This window comes from Ambystoma mexicanum, chromosome 7q, assembly GCF_040938575.1.
Source record: "Ambystoma mexicanum isolate Mex_15411 chromosome 7q, UKY_AmexF1_1, whole genome shotgun sequence".
Classification (NCBI taxonomy): Eukaryota; Metazoa; Chordata; class Amphibia; order Caudata; family Ambystomatidae; genus Ambystoma; species Ambystoma mexicanum.
The window spans coordinates 705,755,044-705,778,205 of record NC_090941.1 but is presented as its reverse complement, the minus strand read 5'-3'; the positions used below and the strand labels follow the sequence as shown (position 1 = coordinate 705,778,205).

Here is a 23,162-nt window from a genome sequence, read left to right as displayed (position 1 = left end):
AACTGACAGCAACTAAAAACACAGTTTTAAGGGTTAACAGCCTCAAAGGACAAGAATGTAAAGGCTCAAACGGAGCAAACAAGGAATTTCAGAACAAGGTTCAAATCCCAACCAGGCACCTGGAAAGGTGACGGCGGAAACACATTAGGGAGTCCTTTGAGAAACTGTGAAATTAAAGGAATTTTGAAATAGGAACACTTCTCAGACGAGCGCTTAAATATAGACAGTGCCGCCAGGTAACCTTTAACAGTACCCACTTGCAGGCCCCTGTGGGCCAACGAAAACAAAAAAGACAGAACCACAGGAATGTCACATGAAAAATGATCCACATTCTGAACACTGCACCAGTCGCAGAACTTTCTCCAACGGCAACAGTACAGGGACTTAGTCGCCAGCCGTCTGGCCGAAAGCAACACCTCCATCACGTCTTCAGGGAGGTCACAATCCTTGTACCTCAACCTTGTAGAAGCCAAGCGTGAAGTTTGAGGGACCTGACCTCTGGATGGAGAACCTGAACCCCCTCCCGTGAGAGCAGATCGTCTCGGTAGGGAAGTCGACGTGGAGGGCAGATGGACAAGTCGAGTAGGTCCGGGTACCACGTCCTCCGGGCCCATGCCTGAGCAATGAGGATCATCCGGGAACCGAACCTCCGTAGCCTCCACAGCACTTGCGGGATGACAGGGACTGGAGGAAACGCATACAGCAGTCGGAAGGACCACTCCACCACAAACGCGTCTCCTAAAGCTCCTTCTGGAGGAAATTCCCGCGAGCAGAACCTTTCGCACTTCCGGTTGACACTGGGGGCGAAGAGATCCACTTGAGGGGTCCCCCAAAGGGCGAAGATCGAGGAGAATCTACTGAGCCAGCTCCCACTCGTGAGAAATCGCGCTCTGCCTGCTCAGAGCATCCGCTGTCTCGTTTTCGTCTCCGGCCAAATGAACTGCCGAGATTGAAATTTCCTGCTGGATGGCCCAGAACCCAAGCTGCATCGCCTCCCTGCACGTAGGAAGTGACCCTCCCCCCCCCCCCCTTTTTGTTGAGGTAGTGCATGGCCACTGTGTTGTCTGTCAGAATCAGGTCATTCTTCCCTTTCACAGTTGGCAGAAAAGCCTTCAGGGCAAGCCCGACGGCCCGCAACTCAAACAGACTGATATGGAGTCTGGACTCCGACGGAGACCAACGACCGCGGACTGTCAACTCGTTGGCATGAGCTCCCCATCCTGTGAGGGATGCGTCCGTCCCGATTGTCACCTCCGGCCAGGGCAGCCAAAATGGAGCCCCCCTCATCAGGTTGCCTTCGACGGCCCACCACAGAAGGTCCTGGGCGATCGAGGGCGGCACCTGAACGGGGTCTGACATCCTGCTGGAGGACTGTGACCACTGGAGCTTGAGGGCCCATTGCAGAGATCTCATCTGCAACCTGGCCTCTGGCACCAGAAGAATGCAGGATGCCATGAGGCCGAGCAACCTCAAGTACTCGAATGCTGGGAGTGTCTGGGCAAGTTGAAAATTGTGCACCATCTGCTGAATTTGAAGAGCCCTCACCTGGGGAGGAAAACGCTGCCCCAGGGATGTGTTGAGCACTGCTGCGATGTACTGGAGCCGCTGGGTTGGCGTCAAGTGGGACTTCTTTAAGTTGAGGGAGAAGCCCAGCTTGTGAAGGGAGTGGCAGGTGACGGACAGATGATCCAGGACCTGCTCGGGTGAGTGCGCCCTGATCAACCAATCGTCCAGGTAGGGGTAGACGTGAATCCCCCCTTTCCTGAGATACGCTGCCACCACCACCATGAGCTTGGTGAAGACCCTCGGGGCGGAGGTCAATCCGAATGGCAGGACCCGAAACTGAAAGTGCGAGTCGCCAACCGCGAACCTCAGGTACTTCCTTCCAAAGCACAAGATCGGCACATGAAAATAAGCGTCCTTGAGGTCGAGCGACACCAACCAGTCCTGAAGTTTAAGGGCCTGGAGGACTTGAGAAAGAGTAACCATCTTGAACTTGTCCTTCCTGATGAGCTTGTTCAAAACGCGCAAGCCCATGATGGGTCTCAATCCCCAGTCTTTCTTCGAAATCAAAAAATAAGGGGAATACCATCCCTTGTTCCTTCCCGCTACAGGCAAGTTCTATGGCGCCTTTCTCCAGCAGGGATTGAATTTCCTGCGCAAGGAGCAGATATGGACTCCTCAAAGAGAGATTCCCTGGTGGATTGTCGTGAGGCCTCTGGCGGAAAGGAAGACAGTAGCCGTGGGTTATGATCTCCAGAACCCACACATCTGAAGTAATGGCACGCCACTCTACAAGATGCTGCGCCAGCCTTCCCCCAACGGGCGAACCATGGGACCTGGCCTCATGACTGTGCTGAAGCGGCAGTGCCTGAGGGCAAAGAGGCAACTGCCCGAGCGGCCTTGGCACCTCGAGTACCCTGTTTTCCACCTCTGGCACTACTACGGTGGCCCCTTTGACTAGCAGCTCCTCTCGATTTACTAAAGGACGAGTAATATCGAAAGGAACCTCTCCTCCATTGCTGTCCCCTAGGACGAAAAGGTGGAGGTTGGCGATCTGCAGCGCTCAATGACTTCGCAGCAGCATTGGAGGTCTGCAACCTCTCAAGGCTCTCGTCAGCCTTACTACCAAAAAGATGTTCACCATCAAAGGGCATGTTGAGGAGCCGGGCCTGCACATCAGGAGCAAACCCCGACTTCCCCAACCACGCAAACTTGCTATGGACCGGGTGACGCAATCAACCATGTCCAGACCCGACTGAACGGACCAACACATGGCGTCCTTGCCATCCTGCACGATAGCAAGAAAACCATCCCGTTCCTCCCCTTCGGGAATATGATCAGCCGCTAAGGAGATACATATCATGCGTGAAACGAGGCAAGGCACAAACGGAGTTGGCAGCCTGATGTGCCATACCCCCAGAAGAAAACACCTTCGCCCAGCCGTCAAAACGTTTGACGTCCCCATCAGGAGGGATGGTAGGGTACGACGCCTGCTTTGCGGGGGCCGTAGTCGCCTGCACCACCAAACTCTCCGGGGTAGGGTGCGTGGTCAAGTAGCAGGGGTCGCCACTGGCTGGGCGATATTTCTTCGGCAAGGACTTGTTCACTTCCTGGAGACTCTCCGGAGAAGTCCAAGCCACAGCCACCCTTCTCTGCAAGGCCATATGGAATGGCAGCACCGGGTCAGTTGGTGGACCTTGGTCGAGGATATCAGTCAGGTCATCCTGCTGAAAATCCCCAGGGGGGGGGGGCAGACCACCCCAGGTAATCCGTGACCCTCGACATCAGGCACCGTTATGAGGACTCGGCATGCGTGCCAGGCTCGGGCCTACCAAACTCCACCTCTGGAGAGGTGTCTAGACCACTAGCGTCGTGCAACGACAGACGCAGGTCCTCAAGTTGGCTATGACCAGAAAGGAGGTCATCAGGAACCTCTGCAGGAGCCTCACCTTCCTCAGACCCCTCATCCACTTCAGAAATATAATCCAGAGGCCTGAAGGAGGGTACAGAAAAAGGAACAAAGACATGTTTAGCCTTGGCCAGAGCCTTTCTGGGGGGTTCCACTGTACCACGGGGAACCTCCGACAAAGCCGCCTCGAAAGGCATCGAGGGCGTTGACGGAATCACCGTTGACGTCGAGCATGGCGCCGACAGCTGCGACACAGGCCTCGAGGACGGAGCCCCGAGCGTGTCTCTCGACAGCCTGAGCGCCGACGACTTCCTCAGAGGCGGAGCCTCGAGAGTTCGTCGACGACCTCAGCGCCGCAGGCGTCGATGTCTTCTTCGAAGACTTCACAGGTTCTCGCGGTCTCGAGGGCGTCGAGGACCAGGACCTGGAACGGTCATGCCTAGAGCGACCATCCTTGTCCGACTGGGACCTCTAACGCACCTGGTGGTCGCGACGACTGCTCGAGCCCGAAGGCAGACGAGCGGTCTCTCTAGCACGGCCACAGCCGGCGTCCTCAGACGGCGCGGACGGACCGGAGCCCTGCGATTGAAAAATCGCCAACATCTCCTTTCGGAAGGGATCCCATTCCTCAGGATTGGAATGCTTGTTGGGACAAGCAACCCGCCGACGGGCGGAGTCCTCGGACGAGGGCGGGGAAGGCGACCTGTGACAGCGCTTCCTGGAGTGCCTCGAAGAGGCAGAGGAATGGCAGGACCGACTCCCAGACTGAGAACCCCCAGACTCACGACGATGATGTGGAGAGTCGCCTCTCAAATCATCTGTCGAAAGACCAGTGGAACGCGACTTCCGGGGCTTGGCCACCTTACCGACCGACAGCTTCTTATTAAGCTCCCGCAAGGCCTTCGATGTGAGCGATTGGCAGTCGACACAGTCATCCGTATCATGATCCTCCGTGGGGCACCAGAGGCAAGCGTTGTGTGTGTCCATCAGCGACATCTTGGACCCGCACACCCAACACTTCTTAAACCCGGACCGCGGGGTGGAAGAAGCCGAAGACTTCATACAATATTCAATGAAGAAACAGGTTCGAAGAACCAAAAGAACAGGATTCAGTTGAATCTAGGCGCGCCGAGATCTCCGAAGCGAACACATTATCGGAAAAAACAGAACTGAGGCTACGGGCGTTGTGCATCCTACTTATAATATCCGGTGCCGTCGGCTCAACGGAGGCCCTCGAAGACGGCGTATCGACGTCATTGATGCAGGACGCAGTAAGATTTTCCGAAGCAGCACAGCTGTGGTGATTACTGTCATAGATATGGAACATGTTGGAGGACCCAAAACCCTCGAAAGCTGCCTACCCAACGGAGCACCTTGATTTCTTAGCATTTACCGAAATCTGGCTGCATAGTGCCGCAGGACCCTCACTTGCCCTGGCCATGCCACAGAATTACACCATCCTAAGATCGGATAGACTAGACAAAACAGGTGGGGGCATCGCCCTCATCACCAAATCCTCCTTGGCCTTTCAGGAGATTCCCACCCCCTTCAACCAGGCTATGAACTACTCTTGACCAAACTTCTCATCAAACCGCAAACTACAGTCAAATTCTTAATCATCTACCGCCAATCCAACCACCAAAACTACCCAGAACATAACATTTCTCTCTTTTTTGCCCCTCTTATCAAACCAGTGATCAAATTCTTTGTCCTAGGAGACCTCAATCTAGGTTTCGATTATGTCACCAATACTAGAGCCATTGACCTTACAAAGGCTCTCACCAAGATGCACTTCTCCCAACTCGTCCACTCCCCCACCTACATTAAGTGAGGCACCCAGGATTGGATTCACACACTGAATTCCAATGTCACTATCAAATCCATTGTGCCTGTGCCCTGTTCCGACCACTCACTCCTTGAGTTCCAACTGTCTCGTGCGTGCATGCCTTCCCCACCCAAGCCATTGCATGGCCTACCACTCCCATCCGCAACACCCGTAGGCTCACAGAAGCCAGCCTATCACCAACCGTGTCTAAACTCCTCGCCATGCACTCACCCTCCACTGACGACTCAAGCACATGCCACTCTGATCCTCAACGTCCTCACACTTAGTATCGACCAACATGCCCCCTCCGACCTTGTACCCCCAAACCAGGAAGATAGGACAAGAGTTGGTTTTCTGACTAATTTACCACTCTGCGTCAGCCCAAACAAGCTTTGGAACACACCTGGAGGCAAACCCCCACACCATCAAACCTTGCTTCTTACGTCACAGCTTCTAAAACATACAAAAACACCCTTATAACTACTAAAGCCAACTCCTTCAACACCAGGATCACGAAAGCCAACTCAAGCACAAACAAACTCTTCACCATCTTCAAAGAAATGTAAAATTCTTGCCCAACCACCCCCCCCCTATCCAAATCGACCAAGCGTGGTGTTCTACCATTCAAGCAGCCCTCTCTGAAAAAAATCAACTCACCCAAAATCGACTCCAGGAAACACCAATTCCTAGCTAAAACCCTCTCGCATACACTCATCCCTACCTGCGGCACGCCCCCCACCAGCCTTCCACTTCCCCCATGTTTCCCCAGAGGCTATTACCAACACAATCTAGAACATCAAGCCATCCAACTGTAAAGGGGATGCTTGTCCTGCCCACGTTGTCGAACTCTGCGCAGCCACCTTAGCACATGCTATAGCCAACTTTGTTAATGCCTCTTTCGCCTCCGGCAACCTCCCTAAAATGGCTTGGGTCTCACCCCTGATTAAGAAACCCTCCCTTGACCCCCACTCTCCCCACCAACTAGCGTCCTATTACCACTGTCCCTTTCCTCAATTTCCTAGACCGCGTGTACTGTGTTCATCACCTGTTTTTGTTTCTAACCAATTACTATGTACAAACGCCATGATACCTCTGGGTTTGGGCGCTATAGCAAATGGAATAAATAAATAGAAATGAATAAACATCAACTTGCCGGGGTCCCAGTGATAGATGCATACAAATGTAAGCAATTCTACATAGAAAACACAGGTTCAAGGATTCATCAAGAAAAAGTGGGCGGGGGTGGAGGGATTTGTGGATTACTATTCCTTTAATGGACATGTCCTTCAACACTTTCCAATGGAGCAGAACTTACCCACAGCAACAGTTCTGCTTTTTCAGTTCTTTTCCATAGCAGTTTATTCTGATTATCATTTTAGGGTTGCATTAATGAAATTTACCAACTGCTCTTTTCCTCTACAACTCCCAATTTGAAGGCATTACATTTCACCTGTTAAAATGATGACATTCGCCCTACAGAGACTCTCGCTGCACCATACAATTGTAAGCATTTGATCAGTATGTTTCTTCATCATATTACCATGCCTAATGTAACTATTATAAGTAGAACTAATAATGCAACCCTGAATACAGTACTTCAGATTATGGCTCACCAAGTCATGAATCAATACATTATGCACACTGGCAAAAATCACAAAACAACCTTGTAGATAACATATTTGTCTACCCGAACATCAAAGGGAAAAAATAATGTGTACTTGCTTTGATTTTGCTGGGACCTTTGCGTTGAAGAGTGCCATTGTGTAGTCATCATTTGCATTCATGCCACAACGCATAAACCTTGAAGAATAGGATTCATCGCATCCCCACGATGCCCACTTTGGCGTTTTGGGTATGGATAGCACAAGGTTATCAGACACATCTTTTGACGTGCATTGCGGGTCTTCCAAACTAGTAGATTTTGTCTTAAGTTGTTTGTCGCCACACGGGCCCCAACTAGTGCTGAACTGGTACTGAGAAAGGCCAAAGTCTGATAGAGGTGGTAGGTGGAGAAAATCTCCAGAAGCAGACATTGTCTCTAATTCATGGTTGGCTGAACCATCTTCATTTTGCACCCTCTCAGAAGGCTCTTCAGTGCATTCACCAGATACGCTAACTTTGAGGTTGTCCATATGTTGTTCTGTGCCTGTTTTGTAAAAAGAAAACACTGTTAAATACACGGTTATCTCCAAAGAAATGCCAACCAATTACAAAACCAGAAGCATAATTGGCACAAAATCTAATTATTTGCTGTGACTTCACTGACAACCTTTGCTTTGTTCTTCTTTGAAATTAGTCAACCTCACAAAAGGTCCTATATTTATTTTTTTTAAATATATTTTTATTGATTTTATACACACACTGCATAACATGTGGCATGTACGTTAGGAGCGCTGCAAGCAGCGCAACAGTGCTTATAAGTGCATGTAATAAACAGAAAGTACATAAACGACAACAACAGGTCAGAGAAATGTTTGTGGGGAAAGCCAGGAGGGGAGGGGTGCAAAGATAGTAGCTATTAGTTGAGTGAAGGTGGTCAAGGGGAATTGTTCATGCTTCGGGGTCAGGGTAAGGGGCGGAAAAAGGGAACACCGGCGTCCTGGGCTTACATTGTTTCATCTCTGGACTTGCAAGCAGGGGGGGAGCTTCCCCGGTCAGTACATCTGCTGTGCCCTGCCACCCTTACTTTTCAGTCAGCTTTATCCATCCATCGTAAAGAGGGTGGTTGTCGGGCCAGGCCTGGGTATGTTCTTTCGAGAGAGGGGCGCCCGCTACCTTTGCAAAACTATTTTTCAAGGAACCTGGGATTGGTAACCCTAGGTCTCCTGGGGGCAACCAGACGTGGTCTCCCTCTCACTATGCTTAGAGAGGCATCAGCTTCACCTCACTGATGATCCCCAACAAGGGTGAAACACGTGTATTGGGTTGCTGGTGGTACTCTCGTTCAGGTTGGAATTGCCATTGCATTTCGGTGCTGGACTGCCGCTGGGCAGGACAAAGACTGATATGCAAATGGATATTTTCCATCTGTGAAAGGCACAGTGAGTAAAAGCAGTGGCTGCGAACTCTCAAGTGGTTAATAACCACTGAACAGGTTATCAAGTCTGTTCTTTCGAGAGAGGGGCGCCCTCTACCTTTGCAAAACTATTTCTGAGTATAGTCCAGGAAAGGGGCCCACGTCTGGAAGAATTTGTCTCGATTCCCAAACCTGGACGGCGGTTATTTTTTCTACTGCAATTATGTCCCAGCATTTCGTCCACCACATTTGTACTGCCGGGCCCTCTGGGTTCTTCCCAAGCCTAGCCACAGACATCTTTGCGGCCGTCAGCAGGTGCGAGCATAGCTCTGCTCTGTGCCCTGAAAGAGGGAATTGGCCCTCCCCGCTTGCTCCTAGTAAGACAATGCCCGGATCCCATGGGATCGTCAGGTCTGTGATCCTGTTGATGTGATCCAGCACAGATTTCCAAAATTGGATGGCTTTGGGGCATGTCCAGAACAAATGGTAGAGTGAGCCTTTGTCTGGGCATCCTCTCCAGCACGACGGTGGAATTGTCGGGTTGCACTTATTGAGCGTTTCTGTGGTCCGGTACCACCTGAAGCATACCTTGAATGCCCCCTCCTTGTTGGATACACATTTCAAGCTTCTGTGTGCCCTCGTCCAGATGTGGTCCCACTCCTCCAGTTCAATGGGCCTCCCAATGTCTTTCTCCCATTTGAGCATGTACGGCTCCTTGCGGGTCGGGTCTGTTCTATCCAGGATCATGTAAAGGGATGATATTCTGCCCTTTGGGGTGGGGGGGTGCTGTGAGAGTGAGTTCCAGGGATGTAAGGTCTCTGCTTCCGAGGTGCTTCATGTGCCTGCTCACGAGCCAATGACTAAGCTGGGTATATCTGAATCTCTCGCTCTCTGGCACGTTAAATTTCACATTGCATGCCTCGAAATCCAGGGGGTTTCCCTCCTCATAAAAGTCTTGCACCCTCTCCAGCCCTCCTTTTTTCCACCTCATGAAATTCTTGGGGTTATAGCCCAGAGTGAATTCCGGATTCCTCCAGACCGGGGTGAGTGGACCCGTTGTGCTGCGAAGTTTCCACAGCCGCGCCGCCTTCCTCCAGCTCGCCACCGTGTTTTCGGTTGCCGTCAGGGGTCCCCTGCCCTCGCATACGCTGGGTCGTTCCAGGTGTGGTAGAGAGTTTATTGGGGCTGGGCTCCAGGCCTCTTCCAGCTCCAGCCAGCGGGGCTTTGGGATGGAGGGAAGCCACGCGAACAAGAGCTGAGCAGCCAGGATATATCTGGCCGCATCGGGCGCTCCCAGTCCTCCCATCGCCCGTCCTCGGAGCAGGAGTTTCCTCGGGATTCGCGGCTGTTTTCCTCCCCAAATGTAACTCATGATGTTATTTTGCAACTTCTGGATAGCCTGCTTCGGGATGGTGGTTGGTAGGGCTGCGCACTGGTAAAGTAGTCGAGGAATAAGGTTCATCTTCAGGGCCGTGATTCTCCTGAACCAGGAAATCTCCTGTTTCTGCCAGCGTATCGGGTCACTCTTGAATTCTTTAAGAAGCGCCGGAAAGTTGGCTATGTGTAGTCTGCTGGGTGCACATGGCAGCTGGACCCCTAAGTAAGGGAGATGCTTTTTCGCCCAGGGTATGAGGTATTCTTTTTCCAAATCTGACATTAGGGATCGAGGCAGATTAATGCTCAGCGCTGTCGATTTGGATAGGTTGACCTTAAATCCTGATGCTTCCCCAAATTCGAACAGTTCCCTCCATAGGGCCTTCATGGATTCCCTTGGTTTGATTAGCGTAAGGAGGACGTCGTCGGCGTACAGGGCGGCTTTATATGTTTGGGCCTTGATTGTCAGGCCTTGGACCTCTACATTTTGATGTACCCTCTTCGCGAATGGCTCCATGGAGAGGGCGAATACCAGGGGGGATAGGGGATATCCTTGCCTGGTGCCTCTTGAAATATTTATTATTTCGGACCTGACCCCATTGATCCTTAGTCTGGTGGAGGGATGCTGATAATTCGCTAATGTCCATTTTATAAAATTCGGACCAAAGCCGAAATGGCGTAGTGTTTTTTGGATGTAACCCCAATCGAGCATGTTAAACGCTTTATGAGCGTCGAGGGATAGTACCATCAGTTCCTGCCCCTTCTTGTTGGCCGATTCAATGACGTTTATGGTTCTCCTTATATTATCATGGGTGCTGCGGCCAGGGATGAATCCGGTCTGGTCCGGATGGATAATGGTTGGAAGCAAGGGAGCCAGCCTGTTCGCTAGGGTTTTGGTGAAGATTTTTGCGTCATAGTTCAGGAGGGTGATAGGTCTGTAGGAGGCACAATGGCTCCGGTCCCTTCCAGGTTTCAATAGCAACACAATTAGTGACTCTTCCATCGAGGGGGTGGCCGTTCCTGTTGATAGGAATGAGTTGAAGAGGGCTGCCAGATGGGGCGCGAGTATGTATGAAAACTTCTTATAAAATTGCGCCGTAAACCCATCCGGACCAGTTGTTCAGTTTTTCAATTTTGCTATGACCTCACTCACTTCTTCTGCTGAGATAGGGACTTCTAGGGCCACGAGTTGAGGATGTGGGTCGTCCGGCTGTCGTCCTGCTAGATATTTGACTTGTGCTGATGTGTCCGTGGGGGCACCCGACATGATACCCCTGTGGTGTGCTGTCATGTTTTCTATTTTCTCCGTGATGGAGTAACGAGGAGTCCCCTGTGCATCCTGGAGACATTGGATGGTATTTCTCGATTGCAGCTTTTTCAATTTGTGGACCAGGAGCCGATTTGCTTTGTTGCTGTGCACCTGGTAGAACTGTTTGGTATATGTTAGTGCTCTGGCCACTTTGTCGGCTAGGTGCATTTCTAGGGATCGTTTCGCCTTTTGGAGCACACGACTCGCTTTCCTATTCTGGCCTTGTTTGAGGATGCATTCCGCTTCTGTCACTTCCACCTCAAGTGCGTCGTGTTGCAGCTTGCGCAGTCGTCTGAGTAGGGCAGTACAGTCGTTTGCCGTGCCCCTAATGACGGGCTTCATAGCGTCCCAAATCGTGGCAATTGAGGTTCCTTTGGTGGCGTTTTCCCTGAAGTAGTTCTTGAGGGCTTCTGCTATTTCCGTTCTGATCACAATGTCTGTTAAGATGTGGTGTTGTAGCTTCCATTTCCGCTGAGGCGGCTCGGGGAAGCTCTCTACCCTCAGATTCATTATGACTGGTGCATGATCCGAGAGGGCTCTGTGCCCAATTTGGAAGGTTTCGACGCAGGGGATGAGAGCGCTGGAGAGTAGCAGAAGGTCGATTCTTGAGTGCCCCAGATCAGCGTGAGAGAAGAAAGTGTAATCCTTTGCTCCCATGTTGCCCCATCTCCATGTATCTAGTGTGTCGGTTTCCCTCAGGAATTCTGCCATGGCGAGGGCCTTGCTGAAGTCCTCCTTAGATGGAGGGAGCGTTTTGTCCAGGTTTGGGTCTGGGGTCAAGTTGAAATCACCCCCTATGAGTAAACAACCTTCAGTGAAGTTGACGAGTATGGGAAGGAGGTTGTGGAGAAATGTGCTCTGCGCTGTATTTGGGCAGTATATAGCTGCTATGGTGCTGGGAAGCTGTACTAAGAGGCCTTCCACCAGGAGATACCATCCCTCCGGGTCCCTCTTGATGGTGATGTTAGTTAAGGGTAAGTCTCGGCATAACAGAATGGCGACCCCTCTTTTCTTGAGATCAGCAGAGGCAAAGTACCTTTTGGTGTAGCATTGAAAGGCTATGCAGCGCTTGTCAAGCCTGAGGAGATGTGTCTCCACGGACTTCCTTTTCCGTGGGGCGTTCAGACCCTGGACGTTCCAGGTCAAGATCGAGAGCTCCCTATTCGGCTGAGACATTTGTGGGTAGGTTGGATGGCTGATTTACCCTGCATATTTCTGATTGCGAAGCTTGAGACCCCCCCCACTCCGGTGGGCCAATCCGCCATTGCCGTGGCGGTTACGTAAAGAGAGATGAGCCCCCTGTCATCTTGTACTTTGACACCCAGTTCCCCCCGCTTCCAGCCCACTCCTCAGCTCCAGCTCCTGCTCTCCCTCTGATCAAGTTAAACCAACAAAAGGAACTAGAACAAAACCTAAAACAAGAAACAAAATGTCGGTATCCAGACCAGCCTTTTACCAACGGGGCTGTCGGCTGGGCCGTGGCTACCAGTTGTGTCGGAGACCAGGGGGTCTCATGCTGTAGTGGTGAAAAAGTTGCAGTTCGAGAGAGAGCACAGCAGGCTACCCCAGCCGACGAGATTGTTGAATTGGGATCCTTTCAGCAGAGACCCAGGAGGCCCGATCATTTGTGAAGCACTGGGTTCAAAGTCAAGGCCCCTAGAGGGGGATGGCCACAATTCTCCGAGTAGGAGGTACCAGGATCTGGGCAGGAGGGGCTCTCAGCGGTTATTGGTGTTCTTCCCCCTAGCGGGAGGGGCGCTATCTAAACCAGAAACCCAGGACCAAGGGCGGAGAGACTCCTCACTTGCCCCCTCAGGGGAGCAGTCCGATCCCCCCGGGACCTCCTCCTCCATGTCCATGTTCATAAACAATTCCGCTTCTCGCGGTGAAGGGATTTGTTGCGTTTTTCCCTCCCAGGTGAAGGTGAGGCCTGAAGGAAAGCTCCAGCGGTAGGGTATCTTGCGATCACGTGGCCAGTCCGCCATGGGTTTGAGAGCTCTTCGTTTGGCCAGGGTTGATGCTGCTAAGTCTTGAAACAGGGCTATCTCCGAGTCCCGGAAGTGGATGTGTCCCATGGCCCTGGCCTCTTGCATTATCTCCTCCTTGAGCTTATAGAAATGGACCCTGACCAGAACGTCAGCTGCCCCATTGGGCCTCTGCCTGGGTCTTGCCCTGTGCACTCTATCAAGCTCCAAGGGAGAGTTATCTGGGAGGGTGATGATGTGGCGGAGAAGGTCAGAAACGTATGATGGGAAGTCTTTCTCCGAGATTGCCGATGGAATTCCCCGGATTCTGATATTGTTCCGCCTCGAGCGGTTTTCAGCATCTTCTTGTTTGGCTTCGAGTGTCTCGCACCTGCACTCCAGGGCCCTGATCCTGTCAGCTCCCTTTCCGATCTCAAAATTCTGTTCACATGGCGTGGTTTCGATTTCCTCGGTTCTCGATTCAATCTCCCTTACTCTCTTGTCCAGCTGAGCAATTGGACTCTTTACTTCTTCAGTGCCCTTCTGGAATTCCCTAGTGAGGGCTGATAGGAGGTCATGCAAGTCAGCTTTTGTAAGCGCCTGAGATGCCCTGGCTACCTAGTCATCAAGGGAGCCATCCCCCGTCCCACCTTCGTTGCGCTCACCCTTCTTGTTTTTTTCCCCCCAGCAGGCATGCTTAGTAGCGTTGAGATGTCCGTTTGCTTGGCGGATTTATTGGATTTGGACATGGCGATTCAGTGCGGCCCGTGCAAGTAGGATGGAGGGGGGACAACCAGTGCCAGTCTACTTCGGGTGCCTGGTCCCCAGCCAGTCCCAGGAGGCCGCAGAGCATCCAGGAGGGGTCGGGGCCCAGTCAGGGTGATCAGCAGCAAGAAACTTTGCTTCGGGAGGGAGAGACCAGAAGGCGCCTCCGAAACTTCTGGGCCCCTAGGGTGATGCCCCGTTGATCATGATGCGGCAGGTGCCGCCTTACCTTGTGTTAGAGACGTGAAGTCGGTGACCCGCCTCGGAGAGAGGTACTATGAACTGGCACAGATTCGGGTCGTTATTGACCCCCGAGGGGGTGCTCCGGGGCCGATACCCCCCTCGGCCAAGATCTAGAGCTGTGTAGCTAGTGTCAGTACAGGAGCCGTGAGGCACGGGGCAATGGCTGCTGTGAGCACGAGTGCGGTGCCGTTTGGAAAGTTGGAAGCGCAGAGAAGACCTCAGAGGACCACCGAGACAGGCAGAAATCAGGAAGAGACTCCGCGGCTCCTGCTGAAGGCAGATCTGATGCAGTGAGATTGCCGACCAGTTCAGGATGGCAGGAGAAGCTTGGAGGCTGTTGAAGGGCCCCAGGGCATGAGCGTAGGCAGAGGCCGGCTAACCGGGAGGAAGTGTCCTTGGTGCGCAGCCGTTAGGAGCAACGTGAAAGGGGGGCCGCACCCCAAAAGGACCACTTTGCTGCAGGAGCGGTGACTAGCTCTGTTGGGCCTTCAGTCGGCCCGCCGCGGAAGATGGACGCCCCCCCTAGGTGTCACGCTTGTCGAAGAGAGAGACGGGGTCCATGCAGCAGTCAGGCCCAGTCTGCTCCGTCGCGGGTGATTCCAGACGCCAAGCTCCCGACGGCTACTGCGGCTCGGAGGGGGGGGAGGAGGCTGATGGAAAAGACCGGGCTCCGGAGAGACTCCTGTCCGTCTGGAGATTTATAAGGCTGCAGTATACAGGTGTAGCTGATGGGAGTCAGGCCCTCCTCAGGCGAGGAGGGGGCAGCGGTGCGCTTGCGTTGCAGCACAGCCCAGTCCTGGGCGGCTGCAAAGATGGTGTCGGTGGGAAACTTGGTCCGGCACTAAGGGTGGGGGCATCCGAGATCGCTCGATGTGGTTTCTGGCTCGAATCCTGGACAGTCGGTGCCGAGGGGAGTCACAGCAAGCGGTCGGCCCAGCCGGATCGGCTCGCAGCCGGCAGCAGAACCTTAGCGGGAGCCGCCACCACGGAGGTCAGGAAGCGGAGAGGAGGCAAGCATCCGCAGGTGCCGATGGCGGCCCAGAGCCCCCCCGCATATCCCCCAGGTCGAGGCACCAGGGATTAGGTTCACTCCGGAGGAGGAGGGGAAACGAGGGTGACCCCAGCCACCCTACAACGGCCACTCGTGTAAGGGCTGCTTGGTTGAAGTGTAGCGCTCAGTAAGGCCCGGGGGGGGGACTCCCAAGCTTCGCTGGATCCTCCGTTGGCGCCGAGGGTTCCGGGGCAGGAGAGGCGGCGGAGGGACTCCGGGGGCCGAACCCCGTGTCGAGCGCAGTGAGTAGCTGTATCCAGCTGGGTGGGAGGGATGCCAGTGAGCCTCAGAGAGGGTAGCAGAGGTCTGTCGCTGCGTCTCTCCGACCCCCCGCCCCGAGATCGGTGCCAGGCTATGGGGAGTCCGCCATCTTGTCCCCTGCACTCGTTCCGTCCTCAACATCCAGCCCGCGACCACCGGATCTATGATGATAGCTCACAAGGAGAGTCGATGTTTGGCCAAAGCATGCCACTGCGCTTCAACTCTCGTCAGCGCTGAATTTAGCTAAAGGATCTGAGCTTTCACCGGAGCATGGTCGATGGTAGCGTGGCGCCAGCCGGAAGCTCTCACAGAGCAGGTCCGACCACCATGGCTCCAAGCCACGCCCCCCCAAAAGGTCATATATTAAATAACCCCTGACAGTCTCCAAATAAGATCTGGCAGTGTGCAAAGGTGCATGTAGGTAAGTGTGGGAAGTAGTCATTAACCTAGATACATGTGTTGGCCAAGCAAACTTTCTTTAACATGTTGCCTTAGAAATAGTTTGGTCACAGTGAAAGTGTAGGCTAACTTTGGCACCAGTATGAATGTGAATATAAACTTTTACTTCAGAGAAGAAAACAAAAAGTATTTGAACCCAAGAGCACCTATTTGCACCTCGAAACTGAGGATCAATACCATTTGTGGAAGTACTGATCTGAATCATAGCCAGGAAAACTGATTTTCAGTTCATCCTACAAGAATACCCGTACCAAAATACAAGAAACGTATGACCGGCAGGAACCACGGATTACAGGGACTCCCTCTAGGCCACAATAATCTGTGGACCACCACAACCAACACTTTACTACATCACAAAATACTAGTGATGCACCAGGAATAAAACCCATAGCCAAACCAGATTTCTAAATCGCCATTAGTTCAGAATACCCGATTGGACTGTGAACTATTTTAATTGATGTGGGACATTACCATTTCTTAGAGGATTATTCTGGTTACTTTGGACAACCCCCCTCTTTCTTGCTGGTGCTACCTGCGCTTGAATGGAGCTTGGGGTGCCTTCTGACTTAGAATTTTTTTTATCAGAATTACAGCTCTACAAGTTAACGCAATTAGTTTCTCCATGCCATCCTAGGCACAATTGAGCTTGTGCACTACTGGCTGACTCGCCTTCTGTGGCAGGCTGTCCCCCTAGTGGTTGTCAGTGCAAAATGAGTCAGATTAGATCGTGCAGTCTTCCTGGTGTTAGGATCCACAAGTCACCAAAAAGCGCAACTGACCTTGGCTTCTCCACAGCCAGGGCCACAATGACAAATCCCACCACCTCCCCAGCTCCCAGGATGTTTCTGGCAACCACTGAGGACAGATCAGTGGGCGACTGGGGAAAAGGAGGTGACTGGTTCCAGAAGCAGGTGGGCCCTCATGCAGAGGATGATCCCATTCAGCTATCTGAGCTGTATTTTTTTATTTTGCGGCTGTTTTATCTTACCCCATTTATCTCCCCCTGACATGGCCTAATAGGATATATTGTTCCATTTAACTGAGGTTAGACTTGCGGGGGTGTGGTGGGGGGGGGGGGGGGGTTGCATAGGGTTGAAGGGCCGAATGTCAGACAGGAGTTATTTTATTATGGGTATAGACACATGACAAGCAAATATTGTAAGTACAGTTGTGTTCGTTTTATCAATATATTAACAAGAATATGAAAACAAGTGTTTGTTCTGTGTTTTTATCTGGTGGCACAAGTTTCCAGGATTTCAAAACATGAGAAAGATTTTTGATGAAGACAGCGAGACTCGAACAGTGTCCGACCTCATGTACAAATTGGGCCAACAAGTAAGCCTGGGTGGCCCGCTATGGTTGGTGCCTGGGAAGAGATCCAAATCTCGATAAGCTCTCCTGTAACAAGCAGTTGAGTCTCTCAGAACTCCTTGATCAGGGGTTTTGCTATAGAGTAATTAGCAAATCTAGATTGCAAGTAGCATAGAACATGCCCCTGATTAATACCCTGTAAATCAGCAAGGAGATTGTGCTTCCATTTTCCCCAGAGAAAACCCCCCCCCCCCCCCCGAGTTTACACCATATCACCACTTCCCCGTCTAATCGGAGGGTATAACTTGTACTTCGCTCGTCGAAGAGTCGTTTTCTCCGGCTACGATCTGAGCTGGTTCAAACAGCGTTGCCACTAGGCGTCTCCAGGCCATCAGTAGCTCTCCTGGGTCATCACCCCCTCTGTTGGCTGCCTCATCCCACACCACCGTCTCAGCTTCCAACCATTTTTGAAGGTTGTGCCACCAAACCTCTACCTTGGGCCTTCTGCTGGCCCTCCAACCCATAGCTATCCTGCGCTTAGCAAGGATGTAGGCAAGATCCATGAGCTTGTATACATGTTTCAGCTTACGCAGCCTGGAAAACCCTACTATCATGCACGTCAATATAGATTCTATTTCCAGTTTTATCTCTTTCTCTAACAAACAATGCACCACCTCACCGCCAAAACCTTCCTATTTCGGGGCAATCCCAGAAAATGTGCATCATTCCCGCATTTACTTCTCCACATTTAGGACATATCTGTATTCCCGCATCCCTAAATCACGCAATTCTTAGCGGGGTCATATATGCCCAATGGGTAATATACAACTGGATTTCCAGCAACCTCGTATTTCTAGATAATTTTTATGATATCTTTGGGCTCTCGCCCATTGCCTGTCACTCATGGGTTCCCCGGCTTCCTCCTCCCAGTCTCGTCTTAACTGGAGCACTTCTTTCCCGACCCAAGACATAAGCAGCTCGTAATTCTGGGAGATCTCATGACCCCCATCTGACACATCATAGAATGTTTTGATGACCGTGCCAGGCTCACCCTCCAACACTATGTCTGCCCATGTATTTTTAACTATATGTACCAACCTGGTGTACATGATGTATTGTCCCCGCTGCAGCCCAGCGTTTAGCACAAGCGTGTCGAATTGCAGCACCTTCCCCTCCTGCCACATATCCCGACCATTGCAATGCCATTCGGCTCCCAGTGTCTGCGGATTATCTTCCGCAATTGTTCATCCACTCCCCCAATGGCACGAACGGTACTTGTGGGGAGCACAGGGCTGGGTTCTCTATAGCCTGGCAAGCTCTCTACCATATCTTCCCTCCCTGTTCCAACATCCTCGTGTATCCCCTTCTGTTGTGCTTTTGGCAACCAAATCCATTATTTCAGGAAGAACGGGGCGCATTCTACCTTTATTAGCCTAGATTCTGGTGTCGGATCATCCGAGAGCCACCTTGCCACATATTGCAGTGGACTGGCTAAGTAGTAAATCTCAAAGTTTGGCAACCTGGTGCGCCCCCTGTCGTATGTGTTTTGTAGTTTCCACAGTGCCATCCTATTTCTAGTGTTGTGCCATATAAATCCTCTACACAGGCTGTGGAGCTTGACAAAGAATTGCTTGGGTATCATGTGTGGTATGTTTCCGAAGAAATGCAACAACCTAGGCAACACCACCATCTTTAGCAATGCCACTCTCCCCATCATGGTCAGGGGGAGCTTGGCCCAAAATGTCATGCTGCGTTCTATATTAGCCACAGCCCTCTCCGTATTTATTTTGTCTGTGTTTCCGGTGTGTGATATATATCGATCCCCAGGTATCTAAAGGTTTCTGTCGCCCATTGTATTTGGAGTGACGGTAGCCCCTCCCGTGGTATCCCTTTATATCTGCCCAGGGGGAACATGCATGACTTCTAGGGGTTAACAGTTCTTCTGGAAAACAATGCATACCTATCCATCACTTTCAATATGTATGCTAGGTTTTCTTCAGGGTATTATTATTTTATTTTTGGATTTGTAGAGCACACTGCAGCCCACAGGTATCGAGGCGCTATAAGGATACTTAAGAAGGCTTGCTTGCGGGTTACAATAAGCGGCCCTGGAAAAAGGCTTACAGACAGTTGCTTACAGGGTTAAATTACAAAGTACAGTGTTCTACATTGCATAGTGTGTCCAGTTCAGTGAGGTAGCATATGTAAAATATCGCACATGGGGGATAAGCCCTTTAGACAAAGAGCCTAGTTTGTAAGGCCTTGCGGAAGGCAACATGAGACTCGACTGATCTAATCTGGGAGTTTGTTCCGAAGAGTAGCAGCCATTGTTGGGCAACTTGAGGCCGCAGCACGCACTCTATGCGTGTGAGGAATCATGATGCGGTTGGTATAGGCGGACCTGGAAGGTCTAGACGCTGTTTGTTTGGAGATCCTCTGCACTAGATACCTAGGTGCGAGACCGTGAAGACATTTGTGGGTTAAGGCTAGAGTTTCGAAGACAACCCTTTCCTTGATAGGTAGCCAATGTACCTGCCTTCTGAGCGCTGAGATGTGTTCCCTGCGTGATATGCCCGTTGCGGCCCTTAAGGCATTATTCTATCTGTGTTATCTGGAGTTTAGCCAGGTTCCTTTGGGAGGTACCAATAAAGAGGGCATTGCAGTAATCCAGTCTGGAACCAACGATGGCTCTACCTATGGTAATACAGTTATGTTTGGTCAGGAATGGTCTGACAGCGTTGATCAATTTGGAATGATACGCTGTAGAGGAAGCAATGGCATTGATCTGCCTGTCCATGGTCAGGCTTGGTTCGAGGTACACGCTGAGTGTCTTAATCACTAGTGATACTGTGATGGAGATGTTGTCAATAGTGAAGGTGTGATACTCCTTGGCGAGTTTGCTCAGTGTGAATGGAGACCCAATCAGCAGGAGTTCGGTTTTTGCATTGTTTAGACAGAGCCAATTGTCTGCCATCCAGGATTGAATGGTGGAGTAGATGAAGCTGACGGTGTTCGTGTCAGATAGATAATCCCCCTGAGAGGTATAAGCACCTGGGTGTCATCTGCATAGTTAGTATATGAGCTGCCCAGTGAATCCAGGATTCTGAACAAGGGTCTGGTGAAGAGGATATACAGGGTGGGGGCTATACAAGAGCCCTGTGGGACTCCACATTTAATAGGACTCGGGGTGGCATTAGAGGATTCCGAAAAGACCTTCATTACTCTCTCCTGAAGGAACGAGTTGATCCATTCACGTGCCTTTGGGGAAAAGTTTGCTGTGGAAGAGAGATGGTGGCATAAGGTTTTGTGCTCTACCAAGTCAAAGGCCGCGGAGAGGTCTAGGAGCAGAAGGAGCGCAGGTTTGCCTGCGTCTCTCAGGTCATCTATTTGATTTTTCAGATCAAGTAGTCCCTTTTCGGTGCCATAACGACGAAAGCCGGACTGGCGAAGTCCAAGAAGGTGGTTGTGCTCAATACATTTTTGAACTTGTAGGTAAACTGCTTTGCGAAGATCTTTAAGAGGAAAGGGACAGTGGTAATGGGTCTGTAATTCCAGGTAACAGTGGGTCGAGAGATGTTCTTTTTAGTAGTGGTCTGACCAAGGCTTCTTTAAGGGAAGTGGGTACATGAGCCGATTGGAAGGATGAGTTGATGAAAGCAGCCAAAGAAAGCTTTAGTCACATTCTACACCACCGACATGGGCAAACTCATCTTTTTTTGCAGATGACCTACACATCATCATCCTTCACTCCTTCCATCTCTCAACACATCGCCAGCTGCATCCCAGCCGTATTCCATCCATTGAGTGGCATTGTGCTGCCTGATGTTTAACTCCTCCAAAAGAAACATGCCTCCCTGCCTTCAATGCTAATCTCACGCTACCATTCGGATCTCTTCACTCCCTTTCCCAGGGCTCAGGGTGGTCTTTGATAGCAACCATTGACTCCAACATTTCCACACATCATGAGCGCCAACTCTCGCAATATTAGGAAATCTGTCCCCACCTTATCCACAACTCTGCCAAACTCTTAATCACTAATGTTGTGCTCAGAAAATTGGCTATTGTTCAAGCCTATTCCCCATTTACTTCTTCCCTACCCTCTACAAAGTTGTGACATGTACCCTGTATAACTTTCCACGATCCTCTACACTCTGCTACCAAGCTGTAGGACTCTGCAAAACTGCTCTTAAAATTCTTCTCATCTACAAATATATTCCATCTGTAATGTTTGCCATATTCAAAAGAGAAATAGCAACAAGTACGTAGTACAGATCAGCATAGAAGGGGGTACTGGCAATCCTGGATGTAAGACGATACTACTGGTTGTCAGCTATTAATTGCAAATTAATGTATATATAGCAATATTATGAACCCTGCAAAATTACTGGACTGAGACCCAAAGATGTGATCTTTCAAAGCTGACATTTATGTTGCTGCCTTCTGCAAATGATGGTTGGGGTGGGGACACATTAGGTTACTATGCTGTCATACAGCACCACGCCCCCATCGAAGCCTTTTTGGATCACCTAACATGTTAGAAAGTGGTGGCAAAGTTGAGGGTGGTTACACTAAAAACCTGTACGAAGTTAATGTTAAAGAATATTTATATCATGCACTATCACCACCATAGATGTCCCCTGGCGCTCTAGCAGATCTGAAAGAAAGGGGGATAGGTTAGGGTAGGTTAGTCGGGCAAAGTTTGGATAAAGAGCAAGGGAGCTTTGAGGTGCTGTGCTGTTGGCAGCTTCAGTTCGGGTAACACTGCTCGCTGAGCTTTTTGGTGTGGTATCTAGCCAATATCCATTGTGTGATTTTGTGCAAGACTGTGTGGTGTGTTTTCTGTTGCGGTGTAGTGAAATGTGTGCGGGTTGCTGTGGTTTAAGAGTTATGGTTGACTTTGGCTGGGGTTTCACAGGTGTATGAAGAGGGGTGAGGTTTTAGTAGGGTTGGTTATTAGCATAGTTGTCAAAATAGACACACATTCATTTTGTGCCTCTTTCAAGGTTTAGATTAATTTCTTCCTTAAAGTGATCTTGTTTCTGCATGACACGTGGCTGTCTCACCTCTCGGCCGATAGGTTGCGCTTGTCAGTCTCCACAATTCTGTCTTTGTTGTTTCCCAGTCTGTGCCTGATGCAAACTGAACCCCGTGGATATATCTAGCTGTGACTTACGCCCATAACCATAGCTCTATCTGTGTGGGACGTGGTTCAGTTCAGTCCTTGCCACCATGTCCAGATTGACGGAATGGAAATCGCCATATCTATGTCTGTCGATTTTCGTTGTGTCGGGTAAGTAGTTTCGGATGTCAGTCCATCTCCACGAAGTCTGCTAGGGTTTTGGTGTGTGTCAGACTAGTGCATTCCATCTTCTTATCACTAGCTTGGATGAGGGTTTCTTAGTGTAGCGCTATTGGTCTTGTTTAGGCTGGCGGGTTAGCTTATATGGAGGGCTAGGTTTGAAGATGGTCGTCTTGTGAGCGTGAGGCAATAGTTGGATAGTTTGGATACAATGTTATGTTGGCTTGGTGGTTTACACATGTGATAATGTTGTCATATCGGTCAGGGGACGCTTGGTAATGGGGAAGGTTCATATTGATAATTGTGCCTGTTCGTGTCAGCCTTGTTAGCTATTGTTCTGTCCTGATTGGGTAGTTGCTCTTGGTCGGTCCAGTCTTGCCTCGTCTCTTATTTCTTGCGGTTGGTCCCCTTCTCTGTTGGTTCTTGTCGACTGGCTCTTTGCATATTCCGTTATATTGTTTCAGTTGTTTCCATCTGGTTCCGAGGTCTTGAAGAGCCAGGTTTTGAGTAGTTGTCTGAATTTTAAGTGGTCTTTTGTGTTTATTTCTTTCGGGAGGTTGTTCCAGGTTTTTGCCGCCAGGTTGGAGAAAGAGGATCCCCCAAGTTTTTTCCTAGTGTATGGCTTTGGTTCCAGGCAAGTTTTGCTTATCGGTCTCATCGGCTTGTTGGTCATTTTCTTTTGTAGAAATTCTGCTCCCTGGCCACTAATTGCCCTTTGTGTTATGCACATTGTTTTGAAAGTTATACGTTGTTTGACTGGAAGCCAGTGTAGCATTTTTAGCGCTGGTGTAATGTGGTCTCTTCTAGATAGTTTGAGGAGAAGTCTAGCCGATGCGTTGCAGTTTCTTCAGCAGGCATTCTGGCATTCCGAGG

General features: G+C 50.7%; 1 protein-coding gene across 3 annotated transcripts in view; it reads right to left on the bottom strand.

The window, feature by feature from the left end:
- The window catches only part of SKA3 (spindle and kinetochore associated complex subunit 3), a 1,028,231-nt gene that overhangs the window by 763,723 nt on the left and 241,346 nt on the right, over positions 1–23,162 (bottom strand). For all 3 annotated transcript variants that reach the window (XM_069639377.1, XM_069639379.1, XM_069639378.1), the window contains exon 5: positions 6,960–7,383. In XM_069639377.1, coding sequence (XP_069495478.1) covers positions 6,960–7,383 — 424 coding nt within the window. The remainder of the gene's footprint in view (positions 1–6,959; positions 7,384–23,162) is intronic.